The 21,804-nt window shown below is 39.2% G+C and overlaps 1 protein-coding gene across 4 annotated transcripts in view; it reads left to right on the top strand.

Annotated features, from left to right (window-relative positions):
- The window catches only part of DCLK1 (doublecortin like kinase 1), a 240,238-nt gene that overhangs the window by 154,396 nt on the left and 64,038 nt on the right, over window positions 1-21,804 (top strand). For 3 of the 4 annotated variants that reach the window (XM_065051779.1, XM_065051788.1, XM_065051797.1), the window contains exon 5: window positions 7,952-8,068. In XM_065051779.1, coding sequence (XP_064907851.1) covers window positions 7,952-8,068 — 117 coding nt within the window. Of the gene's footprint in view, window positions 1-7,951; window positions 8,069-21,053; window positions 21,242-21,804 lie in introns of those variants that run through there. The other variant, XM_005511996.4, reaches the window with a different exon arrangement.

Here is a 21,804-nt window from a genome sequence, read left to right as displayed (position 1 = left end):
AATGCCACCCAAATTGTGCAGATAAAGTAAGGCACTTGAGTGATGAATTTTTCCCCTGACTTCACCAAGGGTATTTGAGGGATATCTGTTGTTACAGCATATGCCGAGTAAACAAGCTTTTGTCACAAAATGAAGAGAAAGCGATAAGCAAAGGCAGGGCACATTTCTTTGTTTCATGAAGAGTAATGCTGAGGCCATACATAAAAATAATACAGTTGATCAACAGTTGAAATCAACTGTGTCATCTTAAGCATTTCCAGTTAAAAGTAACTTTCTGATATTTTGGTCAGTGCACCTAGTGTGGTAAACCAGCAGAAGGAGGGGAAGGGTCCTGAATAGAGGGACAAGCTAATAAACATTTATATCAGCATGGGAACAGCTGGAGTGAAGTATAGTCAGCAGTGATAATTAAAATCTCTGGAAGTGAAGCAGAGTATGTGACAAGACACACAAGACATACATGTCAAAGATTATATATGTACTAGCAATGTGTTTTAGCTAATGACAAATAAAATTCCTGTTTCAACTTGGTCTTTAAGTTTCTTAAAACTGATTTTTGATAATGCAAAATCAGATTCAGAAGGTAATATTTTACACATGCACATTCATTCACATGGATTCAGTAGGAAATATTTCAGATTCATTTAGGCAAGCAGGTTTTGAAGATGTTTTCTAATTTTGTCTGCCTACAATGCAGAGTTAGAAAATGATTAGAAATCGTGCCTTGTCAGAGAACCTGTTGCAGTGATGAAAAATGTTTTTTAACTCCTTCTTATCACGAGAGTGGGCTAGAATTTTTCGTGATATCAGATTTCTCCTCTGTTGAAAAGTAAGCTGTAACATCATAGAGATAAAGCTAAAATATTAACATGGATGTTTGTGTGAGATGATTCTGACAAAAAAGGTTAGCAGTTGGAGAAAAGAGCAAGATAAAATCTGCTCATAAGATCATGAAATGCAGCAAAAATCTTCTGTTCTTGTTTGCATTAAGTAAAAAAGCCCATACCGATCCATAGTGCTTCTAGTTAGGATATGTTCAAGAGCCCTCTAAATCTATAACTTATATCTGGTCATTCATGAGTAATTTTCATCATTTGTAACGTACAGGTTCCTAAGATAGGTCACAGAAATGAACATGTTCCATTGACTGCAGGAGGATCATGAGGTGAATAGTTCATACATATGCATCATATTTTTAGCTATCTAGTACTAGATGAGTTCAATCCTACCAACAGTGTCTTCAAGTTACAAAGACAGGAGCATCTTCAAAGGTCAAGTAGGAAATACTTTGAGTAACATTTTGATTATACGTAAAATCTGTTTACCGTTTTATAAAAACTTTCTGGGCAACTGCACTGAATTTAGCAAAAAATAAGCACTTTGAAACTTACACATTAGAGCAGAAAGAGATATTAGTGATAATACATAAATTCACTAATTCCTTCCTTATTTCTGATTTAGAAGGCGTATGTAGTAGTACATATGTCTGAAAGCATTCTTAGGTTGGGTGAAACTATTTGGGTTCCTAAAAGCTTGCAATTTTCTCTATTTTATTGATTTGCAAAAAGGCATAGCTGGGTTTAATTGTTCATATTTTATTGTATGTACCTTGTGCCTTGTCATTGAATACTTATCCCAGTTTCAGAAATAGAGAATGGCTTTCCACATGAAAGAAAATCTCCCTTTTTCTATATTTTATACCCCAGTCAAAGCATGTTTCTTGGCAGAAAGAAAAAAAGAGAGATTTAGCATTTTTCTACCACAAATACTTGGCACACAGTTGAAATAGACATTATTCCTAATCTTTATTGTGAGTGGAGAACTGGTGTACTGGTAGGTTGGCAGTGGTTTGGACTAGATGATCTCCAGAGGTCCCTTCTAACCTTAACCACTCTGTGATTCTCTAAGAAAAAAAAAAAAGATAAAATCATAAATTGTCTCAAAAAGCCCCAGACAGATAGCTTAGTGCATATGATAAAACTTTAAGATTTTGTATTCTACGCATACATCACTGTCCATCTGCGTCAGGAACATATTGAATGGGAAGACACGCAGAATTGAAGTAGGCACAACCAAGATGATAAAAGATTTGAAAGTACTTACACCTCTGTGAAACATCCTATATCTCTTTCATTTCTGGAAACTGTATGATAGTTACCCTTTGGAAGATGTCATTACAATTCATAGCTGCCACTGATTCATCAGCAGGATTGGGTGAATTGCGGTATATATCAATGCCCTAGACATGGTGGTACCATTTTCCTTTTGCTGAAGAAAGTGAAACTTAGTTCTACAAATAGAAGATTACTGTTTTTAATTGAAGGCATGAATGCAACTGAAAAGTAAAATCTTATTAGCTTAGCTGCATTAAGAATTAGCAACATGGAACTAATTCCTCTTAACATTAAAAACTGAAATTAGTATTGCATTTGGGGTGGTGATGTACTGATTGGCCTGCGGACATTGCTGGTGAGGCTAATGTCTTTAAGCAGCAGTAAAAGGTACCACCCTCAGGCTGACAGTGAAGTGGCTTACCAACCACCACAAACATCCCTGATCCTCCCTCCCTGCTTATCTGTAGGATACAGCTGTTGCTGAAACCAAGTTAAATATTCTTGTCTTAGAGAAACAGATTGGCGGGGATACAAAAAAAATAAATATCCCCTACATACAGACCTCAAAAAAAAGCTAGAGACAGCAGAGAGTGATACTTTAGGCCAGTAAGAACTCATGAAGGCCATACAGCCAACTTCTGAGTAGCTGACAAGTCAGCCTTTTTGATCTCCTGGTAATTTAGATAACTTCTCACAGTCTCCTCTAGAAACACGTAAAATTTGTTAATTTTATGACACATTTATTGCAGATTAGTTACTCTCTGCTGGTTTTTTGCTATTGTAAAATCTAATGAACATAGAAGCTAATGAAACATTTTGGAAATGGAACATCACAGAGCTGGAGACTGGAGGCGTTATGATTCTGCATGTTAGCATCCCTTAATTACCTCATGCTTATATTTCATACATTTGACAACAGGAAGAATCAAGAGCTCACAACTAAATATGTTGAGGTTCCTTCTAGTTGTATCAGTTCCTATTGCTCATTGACACCACCGTGCAATGTCAGAAACTTCATGTTCTCTATCATTTCCCCACGGTGTCTCAACGATGTCAAATTGTAGCCTTGGGATACTGCCCTCTTTTTCTCAGCCTTATTGTTGTTAATGTCCATTAAATGCCTCAGACCTCTGTGGTAATATTCCATGCTATAAAGAGACTGCAGTGTTAAATTGTTAGTCTCACTGCCGATAGTCTGTACTTCTCTCTCCTACTTTGTAGTTCTGTCTGTAGTTACACAATAGAACATCTTATTGCAAGATATTTTGGCTGGAAAAACATCCTTATTTATCCAGGAAAGTTGGAAAGCAATAAAGCTTGTGATCAGACCTTAAAGTTGGCCTTTTATTGCTTCACGTTATATGGGTATCATCATTTTGTGCCTTTAATCTTAGTTGATAGTGAGAGGAAGGACTGAGGTTTTGTGATACACTTCTTGCCTGACTGAACATACTACAGAAACACCTGGTGTTTTCTTCTTGGCTGAACATGCCCACATGAGTGAGAAAGGCAGTATAACTCTCTTCCGCCAGGAGTTCAGATTCATTTCTGATATAGTTTTGGCATCAAAAGAAAATCAGGGAAAGAACAGTCTTATTTCATGGCATACTAAGGACCTGTTGTATGCTTATCAGAATACCGTTGATGAGGAAAAGATATGTATTTATTTTCTTACCAGTGTAGATTCTGTGTAGAAAATACGGGTTAAAAAAGCTTGCATTTTTGATTTGTTTTCCCTTCCTCTTTATGTAAACATAGATTTTCTACAGCAACAGGCAGATTATGGTAGTATCTTAGAGGAGAGAAGCAGTGGTTACTGAGTGGGATCTTTGCCTGCAGTAAAATTTTATTTTCCAAACTAAATGTGACAACAGAATTGCATACATAAACTGTTCATGGGAGCTGAGACCTATTTGCTACAAGCAGCATGGTTACCTTCTATCCACGACTGGAAATTCTTTCAGACTCTCTAATTAGTATTGCCACAGTCTTTAAAGGCATGAGTTGCCAGACCCTGGTGTGTGCAGCGCTGAAGGTTTGTGCACATGCACAAGCCCATGTCATTTATGAATAAGCTTGTAAACCCATAGGAAATGTGTCACTTCGCAATATTTACTTTGGGGTTCATGGTGGTGTTTGATCAGAGAAAATATATACTCATTTGAACTACAGTCTTAAAACTTCATGACCTGCAAATTAGTTTTGAGAGAAAAAATGAAATTGTGTCAAAGAAGTTAATAACAGAGCTTGAAAGGGTTTGTACAAATGGAAAAACAGGGAAAGAGAGAAAATTTCTGTGGCGGAGACTGAAGAGAGAGTTGCCCTGACAGTGAAGAGTGCCAAGAGCATCCAGGGCTGCATGAACATGAGCAGAGCCAATAAAGACAAAGAAGTAATTGGTCCCCTCTGCTCAGCACATGCGAGGCCACATCTGGAATACTTTGTCCAGTTTCAGGCCCATCAGTTCATGGAAAACATTAGAGGAAGTTAGAGAAGGATCATCATGGTGGTGGAAGGCTGGAGCCCTTGTCCTGTGAGGAAAGGCTGATGGAACTGGACTTGCTCAACGTGGACATGACTTCACACGGAGCTATCAGAACCCCCCAGCACCTACGGAACAGCATCTCTTCTCCATCAAGAAGATGGAGTCAGGCTTCTCACAGTGTTGCATGTTAGGAGGATGAGAGATGATAGGGATAAATTGAAACAAGAGGTTTAGACTAATATAAAGGAAAACATTTTCATTGTGATGGCAGTTAGGCACTAAAACGGGTTTTCCCAGGGAGGCTATGTAGACTTCACCATTGCAATTTTCCAGAAAAAAATTAGACAAAGCCCTGAGAATCACAAAATGATTGAGGTTGGAGGAGGCCTGTGATCCAAACCCCCTGCTAACACAGGATCACCTAGAGCTGGTTGTCTAGGACCATGTCCAGACAGCTTTTGAATGAGATTTCACTATGTCTCTGAGTAATCTGTGCTAGTTCAGACAGATCCTCCTGTTTTTTCAGTTTATGCCCGTTGACTCTTGTCCTGCCACCGAACACTGCTGAAAAGAGCCTCACTCCATCTTCTTCGCACCATCCCTTAAGGTATTTGTATGCATTGGTTAGATTCCTCCTGACTGTTCTTCAGACTGAACAGTTCCAGTTCCCTCAGCTTTTCCTCATGTGAAAGATGCTCCTGTCACTTCATCATCACCATATGATCATCTATGTTTCTACTTCAGTAGTGAGAGATTTTATGTACAGCTAGCTGTGAGAGGTGGCTTCCTCCTGGGATGATATGCCACTAGCATAGGGATACTCAAATAACAGTTCATGGTCTATATGTAGCTCATAAGGACAATTTGCAGACCGTTCCTAACATCACCCTTTCTAAGGAGCCTGTTAGTAGTGAGGGGTGGTAAAATGCCCTGGTGGGTGCAGCCACCTGCCAGCCTCTCTCTTTCCCAGAAGTGGTAGGAACCCTCTACAGAGGTGCAGTTATCCTCTGCAGTTCATGTCACCCACACTGTGCTTGCCCATGTGTGACAAACCCCAGATGAAGAAGAATGACCTTTTATTAATTATTTTCTTCTAATTTCTGAAAATGTTGAGTGAAATTATAACAGGGCTATCTTGGGTATTGTCCTAGACAGCACTGTATCCGTAGGATAGAAAGATAACCAGGACATACATTGAGTTGCCTCCTCTTTCCTTTTGTACCACTTTCTGCCTGTTCCTTTCTAACACTATGAGGGAAAATACACATTCAAATGCAGAATCTTATCTCTAACCCCGTTCTAACTGTGTGTGCTTATAAGGTATTCAAAGAACTTGAATGAGTATGAATACTTACAATAAGATAAGAGTTAAGGTTTCATGCATAGCATAAATTTCAAGAGAGGGATATAGATTTTTTTTTCTTTACGTATTGGAAACAGAGGAAATTTTTTACAGAGTAAAGTATATTACAGAAAGTTTTATATTACAGGAAAAATAGTACATAAATGCTATTTTCTTCCTAGACTCTTAAGCTTTTACTCTTAGCTTCATTGGGTCATTATACTTTAGTCTTTTTGTTTGTTGACCATTCGAATATTCGGTTCCCTTCTTGACTGATTGCTGTAAATGGGGTCCAACTGGGATTACGTCATAGTTTTACAAGATCAAAGAAGTTGGCTGTTAGGTGTTTGGTCATTTTAAATCTTTGTTTACAAGAAAGATAAAGAACTGTTTTGCATTTGACATGTATAGATGGTTTCTGGAGCAGACATTTATGCTAATATATCAATGTAAGATTCCTGCTGTAATTACGTAGTGGAACCTAATTGAAAGCTTTCATCTGATTCCTCCTGTTTTGAGTTGATAATTTCCTCTTACAATAGAGCAAATGTTTTTCTCTGTTTCTACTAGTTGTTCAGTATAAAATGAGAATAATCACCAATGAATCACATAAAATGTCAACAGAAAGAAATTACCTGCTATTGGTCGTTAGGTAGGTGGGAGGGTTTGGGAAGAAAAGCTTTGGGACAACCAAGGCATTTCTCTGGCCCTCTCAGCTGTGCTCAATGTTCCCTCAGTAATGCATCAGTTCTTGCTTCCCTTTCTTTGAACAGCTTGATGAAAGACAAACAGTTAGGGCAGCCAAGAGAAATACACTTCATGACATCATTCACTGGTGGATATGTTTAAGTTAATCAGTTATGCTCAATTTTATTTCTATGTTCTCTAATCTGTCTAAAATATGTTACAGGCTCCACTGATCATCTGTGAAGACTAAATAATGTGCAGGCTTGTACACGATATTTCCTGACTAGGGAGAAAACATTCTTGTTTATTTCTCTTAACCTATGTTGAGGAATTTTAACCATGGGAAGAAAAGGGGGAAGAGGTCTGATACAGAACTAAATGTTTACTGATATATTTTTAAACAAGTCAAGTGTACTGACATTGTCAGGTGAAGACAGTGTAAACACTGCTGCAGACTGCTAATTGTGTATTGGCTAAGAAGTGGAAATCTCTTTTTTTTCCCCTTACTGTATAATGTCTGGTGATTAATTTAGTGTCTGTTATGAGTGCAAGACATCAGTGTTACGCACACAAAGTTCTTTCATCCTCAGGCCAAGAACCGTTTTTCAGGTGTAATGCAAGAATGCCTACAGAGCTGTGTGGGTGTATATAAACTCTAACCTGAACATCTTGCAGTGTTCTCAAGTGGGAGGGTAATTTCGCCTCTTCATTGATTTTACTGATGTCTCTTATGAGCAAGTAGTGCCATTTCCCTCAACCTGTGATGAATTGCGTGTGCTATACAATGTGGGCTGTTGCTCACCAGAGGATTAAGCAGGAGCAACAAACCTGCTTCACTTTCTTGAAACCTTTCATGAGTGACAGACACCTGCGTCATCTCATACAGTCTTAACATTTTGATATACAAAAGCAGTCTTCCGGTTCTTCTAGAGGAGACTGCCTAGGTTGACAAAAATGCTTACATTGCATTTGGATCGTTTACAAAAAAGCCACTGCATTACTTGTGCTGAAATCTTCAAAAGCAAATAAATTTTATCTGTAGTCTCAGCACTGTTAAATTAAGCTGTCCTAAGTACCTGCAGTAACCATGGTATCTAAAAGTCTAGATTACTGCAGCAGTTCTTTGTCTGGGATGTGGTACATACTGTACTTGGATTTTAATGGAGCCATTTATACAGATTTTATATTTTCCCATAAAACTCCTCAATGTGAATGAAAACAAGCGTGGGCTAAGTGTTTGTGCTTTTCAGTGCTCTTTCTGTTACAGAATCTTGCTGCCTTTCTTAATTGCTAACTTATGCAGTTTTTTTTTTTTTCTTTTAGAATGTCGGGTGGTGAAATCCACTTCCTATACCAAAATAGCTTCGACATCACGTAGGAGCACCACCAAGAGCCCGGGCCCATCCCGACGCAGCAAGTCTCCTGCTTCTACCAGCTCAGGTAAAGCAAGCAAGAATTTTTTCTTAACAACAGCAACCAATCTGTTTCAATACAATTGGCAATATGCTTAAAATTGCACGTTTCTGTGGAAAAACATTGTATGAATGAAATAGCTGATGGTAAAAATTCACTTGTATTCACTTTCTCAGTTGCATCTAAGATGAAGTGTCTTCTCAAAACAAAATAATTTTTCAGTGTTTTATAAATCTTACTCTGGCATTACCATAATTCGTTTTACTTTATTTTCGATGCATGATTTTGCTGGCAGTACCTAAAGACTGACAAAACCAGTAAGTACAGTGTAGAAAGTAGTCCAAGTTACACAGCACAGGGTCTGTGTCTGCACAAGGTTGATTTCATTTGCATTTTGTTTCTGACAGAGTTAAGAGGCAGCAGTGAGGAAAGGATAGGGTTGGGGAGGAGAAAGGGCTAAAAAACAATGCAATTACATGGTATGTGAATGTGAGGTGCAAAGATGGCTGAGGAAGAAATATGTCAGGGTTGACCTAACAAGCCAGTGGTACAGGCTGGAGAAGACACAGCTAAAAGATTTAAAAGTTCTCTCTGAAGGCCTTGCTTTGGCTGACTTTGCAGCTGCTCCCACTAAATGGTCTATGACTAGTTCCCCCCTGCAGCTTTTTCCCAAGCAAAGCAAATAAATAAACAACAAAAGTGCATTAGATATTTTGCCAGTAGTGGTGCCTGAAAGTACAAACAATACTTGGTGTGGGCCAGTTGAGTGGATCCAATCCAGCATTTGCAGTATTGCTTGTGAAGTGGATTTTGCAAGAGGCAAACTTTAGAGCTTCTGAAAGCCACCTCACTCCTGCCATAAGCCTTCTACCAGCAGGGAATCAAGCATCATTCTTGGACCTGCATCCAGCACCGTAAGGCCTTCATGGGAAGGTGGTGACCAGAATGACCCCAGGCTTCCTAGCTGGTTTCAAAGAGGAGGGGCATGGACCAGCTGAAACCATATTTATCATAAGAAGACTAAGCTGAGAAAAAAATCATCCTTGCTCAGGGAAGGAGGAAAGTGGGAGAGACACAGTGAGAGACAGAGGTATGGATGTGGGTAGCAGAGCTGGGAGGCAGTGTGCCTTCTTCACATCCAAGAACAGCTGAAATAGATAAATTTGAAAAGAGGTAATAGGAAGAAGTATTGCTGTGAGGATCAAACCAAGAGTAGCTATTTCTTAAAAAAATACTAAGTAGCTTTCTTTGTAGCTAGGTGGAACAGAGGTAAATTAAATTTTAGCAGTGGAGGCCCTGTTTGGTGTGTGAATGTTATGAACTCCTTCTGGTTTGCTTTGGCTTTTTTGTTTGGTTTTGTTTGTTTTTTTTTTCTAATGAATATTCATTTGGGAGTACAGGTAATGGACACTGAACTGTATATAGACATTTCTATGAGGAATAACTGTCCTGCTATGCATAACAGATGTTTCTGACATTGGACTAGCAAATTTTTGCCATGTTGACTGTGTGATGCTTTGTTGATTTTGGTCCTAAGAGAAATAGTACTGTTTTTAATTAAACACGCAGGAGAAGTGTGAGTAAATCTTATTTTCCTGAATTTCAGTTTTTGCAGGGTCTGAGCAGAATAGCATTATGTGTTTAATCACTGCAAAAGATCAGGAGATTATTTTACAGCTTGTGAAAAACAGGAATGTCTTCATTATGCTGCAAAACCAAATACATTATATACTTACATTTATAACAAGAAAAGAAACAGTGTCATGAAAATATTGAAAAAGCAAACTATTTTGGATGGTTCTGCACTAATGACAGGTTTACCCATCTTAAAAATATCTTATGTAAAAAAAATAAATTTACAAGAAATAGGCACATACTAGTTAGTTGAAAGATGGTCCATGTCTTTGTCTATGTGACATAGTCATACGGACACTGTAATTAGGATTTTCTTAGAGAAAGACACTGGACAAAGCCCTAGAGGAATGTATAGGATGGTGACAGAGGAGCCTGTCAACCAGTGAAGAACTGGCTGGGCAGCAGGGCTCAGAGTGTTGTAGTGAATGGGGCTGCATCTGGCTGATGACCAGTTGCCAATGGTGTTCCTCAGGGCTTGATTCTAGATCTGGTTCTGTTCAATGAATTTATCAATACTCTGGATGCAGGAGTTAAATGCACCATTAACAAGTTTGCTGATGATACAAAACTGGAAGGTGCTGTTGACTCTCTTGAGGAACAAGAGACCTTTCAGAGGGATCTACCTAGATTGGAGCATTAATGGGGTGAGATTTAACAAGTCCAAGTGCCAGATTCTGTACCTGTGATGGAGTAACACAGGGCACAGCTGTAAGTTTGGAGGGGAGTGGCTGGAGAGCGGCCCTGCAGAAAGAGATCTGGGGGTGCTGGTTGATAGCAGCTCAACATGAGTCAGCTGTACATGCCCTGGCAGCCCAGAGGGCAAACCCATCCTGGGGTGCATCACACGCAGCACGACCAGCCAGTCAACAGAGGTGATTTGTTTTGCTGTGTTCAGTGTTGGTGTAGCTTCACCTTGAGTGTGGGGTACAGTTCTGGACCCCACAATTTAAGAAAAATGTGAAGGTCCTTGATTACATCCAGAGGAGGGCAACAAAACTGGTGAAAGAGCTGGAAAGAGTGTCCTGTGAGAAGTGGCTGAGGACTTTGGGCTTGTGTAGTTTTTAGAAAAGGAGGCTGAGGGCTGACCTTATTGTTCTCTACAGCTTTCTGAGGAGGTGGAGAGAGCTTCAGATCTCTTCTCCCTGGCATCTGGTGCTGGGACGCATGTGAATGGCTCTAAGATGTGTCAGGGAACGTTCAGACTGGACACTGGGAAACACTTCTTCACCAAGAGGGTGGTCAAACACTGGAACAGGCTCCCTAGAGAGGTGGTTGATGCCCCAAGCCTGTCAATGCTAAAGAGACATTTGGACAATGCCCTTAATAACTTACTTTAACTTTTGGTCAGCCCTGAGTTGGTCAGGCAGTTTGACTACATGATCATTGTAGGTCCCTTCCAACTGAAACAGTGTACTGCATTCTATTCTATTCTATTCTATTCTATTCTATTCTATTCTATTCTATTCTATTCTATTCTATTCTATTCTATTCTATTCTATTCTGTTCTGTTCTGTTCTGTTCTGTTCTGTTCCGTTCCATTCCGTTCCATTCCAATCCATTCCATTCCATTCCATTCCATTCCATTCCATTCCATTCCATTCCATTCCATTCCATTCCATTCCATTCTACTGTTGCAGCTTAAAAAGGGTAAACAACTGAAAAAATTTATATAGAAGTTAATTTTAGTGGGGACAATGGATCTAATTTGGTTGTCTGTGCCTCTTGTGTTTGATTTCTGCAAACAGTGAAGTCAAATTGTGTGAATTTTACAGGAAGGCTATTTCTAACTTACATACACAAGTATTTAATAATAATGTCATAAGATGAAACAATATTTTACTCAGTGGGCATTGCCCTCAAGAATTGTTTGATATTAGACACTGCACTAAAAGAAACAACAGTAGAAATAAAACAGAAACAGTAAGATATTGTTAGACAAAAAAACAAAGTCTTCTCCCTCTACTCAGCATTGGTGAGGCTGCACCTCAATAGTTGTGTTTGACTTTGGGCCTCTCACTACAGGCAAGATGTTGTGGTGCTGGAGAGAGTGCAGAGAACAGCAATGAAGCTGATGAGGGGTCTGGAGCACAGGCCTTATGAGGAGCAGCTGAGGGAACTGGGGCTGTTTAGCCTGGAGAAAAGGAGGATGACCTTATCACTCCCTACAACTACCTGAAAGGAGGTTGTAGCATGGAGGGTGTTGGTCTCTTTTCCCAAGTAGTAAGTGACAGGAGGAGAGAAAATGGCCTCAAGTTGTGCCAGGGCAGGTTTAGATTAGATATCAGGAAAAATCTATTCAGAGAAAGCATTGTCAAGCCTTGGAACAGGCTGCCCAGGGAAGTGATTGAGTCACTATCCCTGGAGGTGTTTAAACGATGCATAGATGACGTTCTTAGGGACATGGTTTAGTGCCAGTATTAGGTTAATGGTTGGACTCGATGATCTTAAAGGTCTTTTTCAGCCTAAATGATTATATAATTGTATGGAAGTTCTCACATGAAATGCAGACAATATGTACAGATTTCACTATTCTGCCATCCTGTAGGCCTAAAAATCCTGCCTGTTTGTTGAAATGGTGTACCAGTGACATCAGCAGAATAGAAGAACTACCATCTAGTGCAAATATGAGCAGATAATTTTTCCCATGTTGTTTACATTAAACATCTCAGTATTAGAGTCTCCTGAATGACTAGTACATAACTAGAAGTTATGCTTTTGTTGTCATGTTGTTAATGGTAAGTGTATACATATATATGTATTTTATTTTACGCTTTTAAACTGCTTTCAGTTTATTGTTAAATTACTGTTATTCAGTAGGGATAAACATAAAAATACTCCCGAAAAACAGTAGATTTTTTGCTTAGATCAAAGAAAATATATATACATTGAAAAACAAAGGTGTATCATTTTGTGGAGAGTTTTATCATAAGAGAAAGTTGAGAAAAGTAGGGATAAAGCATTATTGATAGTGTACCCTTGAGAAAAAGCTAAGCAAGCTGTATGGAGAAGCACATGTTGCTAATTCAAAAGAATCTGATTCCTCGTTTGACTCTTGCTGTGTTTTGAAAAGTCTATATATTCTTGCTGGGTAAAAGGAACAGCTGCCTGCCTCTGTCATCAATTCATGCCCATATCCAGGTAATATGCACCGATAACTACATGGGCCAGGAAAAGGAAAGCTGCATAGACAATGTTAAAAAATGTGAAAATGTCAAAGTTGGATATTAAAACTGGTAAAAACCTAAATTGAAGGGGTGTCCTTCAGTTATTCTTAATTATCTCCTGTATGCATCTATGGTATGGGATAGTCTTTAACGCAGGTCTTCAGTATTATTTTTCTTCTCGTCCTACACAGGCCAGCTGATTGGGATTCATAAGTTTTATTTTTAATGAAGGTTCAGTTTTTGGGTTATTTCCCCATGGTTAGAGAAATGGATGTGTAAATGAGGCTAGGACATATAGACTGTCTGCTGTGGTTTAAGCACTTAAATACCACAATCAAGAACTGTTTCACTTCTTTGACACAGAATTTCAAGTGGTAAATTAATTAAGTCAACCTTTGGCTTGAACTAAATGTTTATAAATGCAATGAAGTCCATGAGACCCTTCTTCTCAGAAAACTGTGATACAGAATGATGAACTCTCCCAAACTTGTTTCAGTAGCTTCTGAAGCTGCTTACAGAAATCAAGGGGTTATTTTGGGGGGGTGATTGTTTTTCTGGTTTTCATTATTGTTTGTGCCTCATTTTTGCATCTCTAAGTTTGGAGCAATACCGTTTTACCAAATATAGTGCTTTGAAGATAAAGTCAGTAACGTTAACAAAAATTTTTAGATAAAATTAGACTTGAAGTCACTTGCCTCTGATATGTAGAGCTTTCTATTTTCTGTCTGATCTTTTTGTGGTGGCCCCTGACTCTGTGTGGGAGCAGGGAAAGGACCCTTAATGTCCTCTCTCCTTGGTGAGCCCCCAGCCACTGCTCTGAAGAATCATTTCCCTTCGTCGTCTCATCTGGTACTGCGGGCAAAGGACTCTTAGTGACATTCCCGAAAGTCCTAGATAACTTTCACCTGTTGGACTCTATCCATTGCCTGTAAAGTCAGTGTCCTTGTCGAGCCTGAAAGCCCCATACAGAACCTGCCTCAGCAGCACTGTTGGGCTTTGCAAGTGCACAGCTGTGGGAGTGACAACATGGCAACAATGGGGGAGAAGATACTGTCCCACGGGCTGTGGGACACAGTGCCATGGCAGCCAGGGGGAAAGGGTGGAAAACAGGCTGCAGGGCTGCAGAGAAATACCCTGAGCAGTGCCAGAGGCTACAGTAGCACTCAGTGCCACACGGGTCTTTTACAAAGCTGTGCTCTGGTTAGCTGAGGTCTGGGAAATTTGTGTCAGAAGGAATGGGAGACACACACTCCTCAACCTTTCTTGAGCTATACAATCTATAGTCAGCAAAAAAGCTGCATCTGCTTTTACACCATTTCCTGAATGTATGCCTTTCTATAGGTGGTGTCCACCTTTCTTCCATCCTGCCTTTTTTCTTTAGAGAGCATATGCTTAATGTGCTTAAATTTTCCCAGTAGCCTCCCTGGCTCCTGAGAGCAGATGTATACTATTTTTATGTAAAAACACATAATACTTTTTTCTTACAAGAGTACATGCAAGCTAGGAAGATCTGTGGAAAGGGCTGACTTCTCCATTATTATATGTTTTTTTCAGTTTTTTATTTACATCTGACACTGTTTCAAAACAGTACCCCAAGACATAGTTCTCGCTGCAGGAGGATTACTTTCTGTTTTTTTCTTGCAAATGCATTGAGGTATTGTCTGCTTCAAAATGCTTTCAGCCTAGATAGAGAAGAGAAGCAGGGAACAAGGCAAAGAAAAGAAGCAGAGAAAGGTATCGTGACCTCCCAGGAAGGCAGAGAAATGAAGTCTGGTTCCAAGTGCAATAGATAATCCTGCCACTACTTATTTTTCCTGATGTCTTCTTAAAGCCTGTAAAACACTTTGATGTTTGTTGGCAACAAATATTGTTCGGAAAAGGACATCATAAAAGAGATGTTGAATTTCAGTGAGACCGGGTATGAGGCCATTGCTGGTGACTGAAAAGTATGGCTGTCTGATGGCTATTCTGTGGCTGTCAGCTTCTGTCGACCTTTGGTGGCAGCCTCGGTGCAGGTGAAGAGGTAACAGATTTGAAGAAAGCAGCCCTTACTTCTTCATGATCATTATTTTTAATCAAATCAAGAGCAGCATGAAATGCCTGGAATTATTGTACCCTTGGTCCATTAAATAAATGAAAGACACTGAATTCAGATGAACTCTGTTTTAGCCTCTGAAATCCCAACTCTAATTTTCAGCACTTGCTCTGAAAAAAGGTAACTACTTTCTTTTTTTCAGTTTGAATACCTCCTTCAAAATGATTTCCTTCTCATTTCTCCTCCCCTCTCAGCTGTCTCCTGTTACCCTAAAACTATCACCCAAAATATTTCGGATGCTTGAAATCTTATTTGTAACAGCCATTCAGGTTTGGTGTTAAGAAGTGTTATTTAGGAGTTTTAGTTATTTAGTGTGACAAGTGCCTATTTCAAGAGTAACTGGGTTGCTATGTACCTATTCCGAATGACAAAGGGAATATATGTGAAAAACTGATAAAGTAGGTCACATTACCAAGGTCTGTGTGTTTTTAAAAAAAATTTGCACCTGGGCAAAGAAATTGTGAAACTACTTGTCAAACGAAAACCTGATCAAAACTGTAGATGTTCCCAAAAGGAAAAGGTGTTTTATGATATGTAAACTGGATCTTACAGAACACTTCTCCAGAGCAGATGCTTGTGCTTTTCTCAGCTAGTTAGAAAAAAAAAGGTAGATGTGTTCCTCCACAAGAAGATATGTTTTCATTTAGTCTCATAGTTCATCCTTAGGCCGTTATCCAGAAACAAGCCTTCTTCAGCCACCTGACTCAAGAAGGGCTTTTGGATCCCAAAGGAAGGAGCGTGATGTATCATATTGTCTTTGGCAAGGTCACATGTTTTTATTCACACTGTTACTGGTACTCAGCTGACAGGTTTTGTAATAAATATGCTGAAGCGAAAATTTCCTGAAGCCAAGAGTACAAACCCATGGGAGTGATGGAGTCATCCTACAAATCCAGGGATTTCCAGATGATTTTTACTTTGATCCTGGTTTCCTTTTTAATTTTTTATTTATGGTGTTTGTATTTGATACTAATCATTAAAAATGAAGTTTTATGATTTTATAGCTTGTAGTAAAGATCAAGAGTTAGTAAGAGAAGTAGATTTGGTTAGACTGAATAGTCTAGCTCTGTTAAAGGACTGAGAAGTTAAATGCTGAATGAAGAAACATCCTCAGAGTTGGTGCTCCATTCACACAGGCCGATTTGAGAATCCTAGTCTTTCCCATTAGAGAAAACAGTTCTAAAGAGAGGTTTTCATTAAATCTTACATACATGTAGATGCTCTCTAGATTAGATAGTATGTAAAATTAGCAACCAAGATCATAGATATCAGCTCTAATGAAGTGCAGACAAAAAAACAAGAGGCACTTGACCACTTTCTGAGGCTACAAAATAAAATTCCTCTTGGATTCCAGGGAGTTGTGTTTTCAAGGAAAGCTCTGAGGAAGGAAGTCTTCTGAGAGCTTGGGCATGTCTGCAATATCTATATATCTGCAGCACTTCTTTGCTTGATTGTGCAGACATAGCTGACTTCAGGTTGAAGTAGAAATGCCACCATAGTGGCCACTCCATGGAGAACAGCGTGGGCCACTGCTGAGCTCTGCACTGCTTGGGTTACATGTTGCAGCTACCACAGGCACTGGTGACTTACAGGGACTCGGATATTGGTGGCTGCTGGGATGGCAATGTAAACCTGACCTGCAGGTGATCCCTTCTGCTGACATTTCTAATCTGTTGATCATTTGATGAGGTGAAAGCTCTGTCTGGGTCCGTTAAGCATTGTCTTCGATGGCAGAGAGCTGGTTTTTTTTGTATTTGTGTGACTTCTTGACATAAACTCTAGCAAAGATTGAATGTAAAAAGGACAGTTTAGCAACAGTTAAAATAAATGCACTACTGGTTATTTGGGATGTTTTCTTAACCAGTTGCATGCTAAGGTAAAATCTAAAAAGGCTTGTCTTTGCTGAGGAGTGATATGAGAGTGCTTGCTTAATGTGGCACTCTGGGGAAGCTCTCCCCTTTAGAATGAAGACAGAGATGATGAGATGTAGACAAGTAGAATGCAAAAGCAGGAGGAACAAAAAGGCAAGGTATGGTTTGTTCCCTAACTACTTTGTAACTACATAATGTTCTTGAGAAAAAAAAAAAGGTTGTTTTGGAAAGTACAGTGACAAACTACAGAAGTAACTGAGACAATGTCAAGTAGTGTTCTCACATCGCCATTTTCTGGCTAACAGTTGCTGAATATGACCTGCACGTGATGTGTCTTCTGTAACTAGTTTCTTAGTTTTGGCTGTTCTAGTCATGAATAAGTAGTGTCTGTGAAGAAGCCTCCACTATTCCTTTCCCTCAGTCTTCTCTTTCCTCTTCACACACACTTTTGTGTTTGGCAAACCACTTTTGTAAACACACAAGGGTCATCTCAATGTGTTTTGTAGAATACAAGATGCTAACACATCAACAGGCAGTTTTATATAAGAGTATGATTTTAATACAGTGCAGTGGCATTGGCAGCTTCTCAAACTGGCACTTGATACATTAATTCAGCTTTTATCACTTTTTATTGCTTAACAAAATATACCCTATCAAAACATATTTATTGTAATGCTATCAAAGTAATTTTTATTTGCAGGGTTTTCATAAGTTTATAAACATCTTCATATGGAAACCTATTTTCCATTTATCTCAGTAAATGATGGTATCCAGCTTTCAGGTTCTATTTTGTGGGATTTTCTACCTTCACGTGTGTGCCAGGTGGTGGAAAAACAAACGCAAAGACAAGTTCTTGCCCTGCTATGCATCCCCAGCAAGAGAAGACAGTAAGGAGGGGAGTTCACAACTAAGCAGCTGCATACATCTACTCAGAACAGCCACAATAATTTTGTGATTGTTTTAGCTTTTTAATACATATTTCACCTGCAAAATTTTGAATGGATAAATCTTTTTCATGAGACGGTGGGAGGACAATGTGTGTTAAGCTGAAGTCTCTGCCCCCTGCTATTTTATGAATAAAAGGTGGCAAGAAACCTCTTGCCTCACTCAATGACATGATTAATCGCAACAATGCTTACCAATTTCATATGTCTTTATCTACATCAGGGTTTCATATAGGAACATGTGCTGTATCAGTTGGTGAGAAATGCAGTGCAGATACTGGACAGGAATGCGTTTTCCAACCACAGTACATTCCACGTAAAAATGGATTTTAAGGCAGTTTAGACTATATCCCTGTACTTATCAGGAATACATTATTATTTCATATTATATATTTCATTCACATATTTGTTGGTATGTTATCTGATCATGGCAAGCATATGTAAGAATGGTATTGTGATTGTATTATAAATTGAATTCAGGACAGGATCAGAATCACAAAATAGAATCATAGAATGGTTTGGGTTGGAAGGGACCTTAAAGATAATCTGGTGGACAGGGACACCTTCCACTAGACCAGTTTGCCCAAAGCCCCATCTAGTCTGGCCTTGAACATTTCCATGGATGGGGCATCCACAATTTCTATGGGCAGCCTGTTCCAGTGCCTCACTATCCTCATGAATCAATGCAGTCTGTTCCTGCTGCACAGCACCTAATATCAACTCTTTTTGCAAATTCAGTATAGTAACTCTCAAGAAACTAAAATCAGAGGTGGGATGACCAGCAAGTCATAAAGAAGACGATAAAAAATGAGGCCTCCTGCAGTGGGCTGGGGGATTATTAGGAATTACGGTTTCTTCCCTGTTGTGATGTCTATCTTAAGCACTACATTAATAAAATTCTCCAAATATACAGAGCACCCAGAAAACAGACAACATAATTTGCTAAGTAATAAGTAGACAAATGGTAGACGTGACATGACTTGTCTGATGTTGTGCAAATGCATATAGAGAGCTGGGAATAGAACCCATGTCACCCAAGTCCCTGTTCAGGTTGACTCTAATGTAGATCATGTGGCCTACTGTCATCAAGAGTTTATTTAAGAGAGTTCTTCACTTGTAATAAAATCCACCAAAATAGGTACGTGGGGAGAATTTTGATGATTTTGCTTCATCTGAAGCATATCCTAAACCTCCAGGTGCCTGCTTTGGAAGTTTACACTGCCGTGGATGCTCCCAGTACATTGTTCATTAAATCAGTTTTAGATGATTGCTTGGGGATTGTACGACTTGTGCTTTGACAGCAGCTTGGCTAAAAGAAGGTCTAGAAAACTACTTCAGATGTAGAAGCCTACACAAATGTACCTAAAGATTGGTAAAAGGAATCTCATCCTCAGTGCTAATTGTCATCTCTAGAGTTTCCTAAACAGCCCTGTATAAGGAGTCCTTGTATGCTCACAAAAATCCTGATATGTGTTTTAGGGAGTTAGCACCTTTGTATTTCATATATGGGTAAGGAGGTGAGGAAACTTCACTTGATCCATTAATTTGAGACCTTATTGCAGCCTTTCAGTGCTTAAAAGTAGCCTATAAGAAAGATGGGGACAGACTTTCGAGAAGGGCATGTTGTGACAAGACAAAGGGTAATGGTTTTAAACTAAAAGAGAGGAGATTCAGCCTAGACATGAGGAAGAAATTTTGTACAGGGAGGGTGGTAAAACACTGGCACGGGTTGCCCAGAGAGGTGGTAGATGCCCCATCCCTGTAGAAATTCAAGGGCGGGTTGGACAGGGCTCTGAGTGACCTGATCTAGTTGAAGATGCCCCTGCTCACTGCAGGGGGGTTGGACTAGATACCTTTGAAGGTCCCTTCCAGCCCAAACTATTCTGTGATTCTGATTGTGCTCTTAATTTCACATATTAAAGATGGCAAACAGACTTATCAAAATTTTCCTTTTTAAAATAGGGAGAGCATGAGAGCTTAGCTTAAACACTCTGGATACTCTGGTGATGGCAAGTCAGTAATTTTTAGGGTTTACCATACTTTGTTTTTTTCATCTCAAGCAGGTAGTCATCAACACGGTACATGTAGGAAATACATCAGGAGTCAAATACACCGTTGCATCTATTTGTCTGGTTTCACTTGGCAGCCTCAAGTCTTCACGACAGAATAATTGCAATAGTAATTCTAAGAAAACTTGGGGAAGGAGCCAATCTGTAAGGAATAGGATCTTTTGCCTAGTGCCACAAGGTTTATTAAAGTGTATGTGTTATCTTTAATTTTCTCATAATAATAGGACTTAATCTTCTTGATTTAAAGAGAAGGCAGACCATAAGTCTTGTTACTGAGCGGTCTTCAGAGCTAGCTCCATGTGAATACTAGTAGTTTAGTATTAGTTTCTAAATAATACCATATTTGTTTAAAAGAAGCCCTTTAAAAGTTTGAGATTCCAAAAAACTCATTTTTAATGTCCTCCTGTGGCCCTTTTCCTAAATGATTTTGGAAGCGTTGCTAATAAATTTGATTTTAGTCATTATTGGCCAGACCTAGGGGGTGTTTTACTGAATACTCTATGAACTTCAGTGAATGTGTCCATATGCATGTGCTCTCCCCCACACACTTAGTACAACATCTGAATCAGTGCTGATACGTGTGAGCCATTGTCCTCTGGACAATGAGAATTTGAAGCCTAGATGAGCGGAATGGTTTTCTATAAAAGCAACATACTTAAACCCAATTAGTGTATCTTGGTGTTCCTATGGTTATACAAATATATTGCATCTTTACCTTAAACAATGCCTTGTACAAAGTGGTGTTCAGATTTGATCATTCATAGCACCTAAGCACTATTAAGTGATCATTTTTCATCACACCTTGTAATGTGTTTTATTGATGTGTGTGCTGTGGTAGGTATACATGTTTCTTCCTTACAATGTGCAGAGTCAGTATTAGCCAGTGAGAACAATTATGTAAAAAGTAAGAAAAATCTATTAAAAATGCCTACTGTGTTATCCAGAGGAATTAGCATTTGCTAGATTGCCAGTCAGCCAAGGTTTTACAAGAGTTATTGTCATTTTGATTTTCGGATGAGTCATTTGGTATATTGCCCCCAAAGGCACCTAATTATGATTCAGTGCACAGCATATAAAATTGCTTAGGCTTTCGGGGCTCCGTAGAAAGCGAGTGGGGGTTGCGGTGGCTCAGCGTTGTGAAGCAGCAGCATTATGCTTAATTGACACCTTTGATGTAGCCCTAAGACAGCACCTGCACCTCCCACTGCTGCTCTGAAGACGTCAGCCTTACGCAGAAAAGGCTTCTGCTTATGAATCCTGCATCGCATTCAGCTCACTCTGTGAGCAGCCCCAGCTATCCCTAACTAATCCCATTGCTTCTCAGTTTGGCTACAGCTTGGCTTAGTACAGAGCAGGAATTTTGCTGCTTGCTGTTATCAGGTTAAACAGTAAGATTTTTGTCCATGTTAGAACTCATAGAAGGTAAGTCAAATGCCTTGTTGATATCCTAGTATGTAAATATTCTCCCAAGATTCAGAATCTGGGAATCTGATTGTCAGTTCTTTTTTTTTCGTGGTGCTGACAAATATGGACTATAGCAACTGCTTCTTTAGGAATATTTACATATATGTATGATACACGCTTTGTAGTCTTTATGTCAGTGCTTTGACGTGAACATTGTGTGTGATTACTTTGTAGTAGAATTCTGTCCTCTGCTGGTATTGTTCTGTTAATTTAGTGGATAATGCCACATGTATGCAAAAGATGCTTCTAAAATGATAGGCACTGACATATCTGAAGGAACTTATTTCTTTGAGAAAGTCATACTTGAGGTGTTGCCTCCAATTTATTTGCCTCTAGAAAGCCCTTCTGGGTTAAGTCTGAGGTGGTGTTTTGGTCAGATAGTATTGCAGGAATCTCTTAGAATGAATGAGTGAGGAACAGCAAGTGACCTATTTGTTCTTACAAGCAGTACTGCTTTTTATTTTTGCTGGTTAGCACTTCAAGCTATAACTAAATGGAGTGAAAAGGTTTACTTATAACAA

This window comes from Columba livia, chromosome 1 (genome assembly GCF_036013475.1).
Source record: "Columba livia isolate bColLiv1 breed racing homer chromosome 1, bColLiv1.pat.W.v2, whole genome shotgun sequence".
Classification (NCBI taxonomy): domain Eukaryota; kingdom Metazoa; phylum Chordata; class Aves; order Columbiformes; family Columbidae; genus Columba; species Columba livia.
This window is presented reverse-complemented; position numbering and strand designations above follow the sequence as displayed.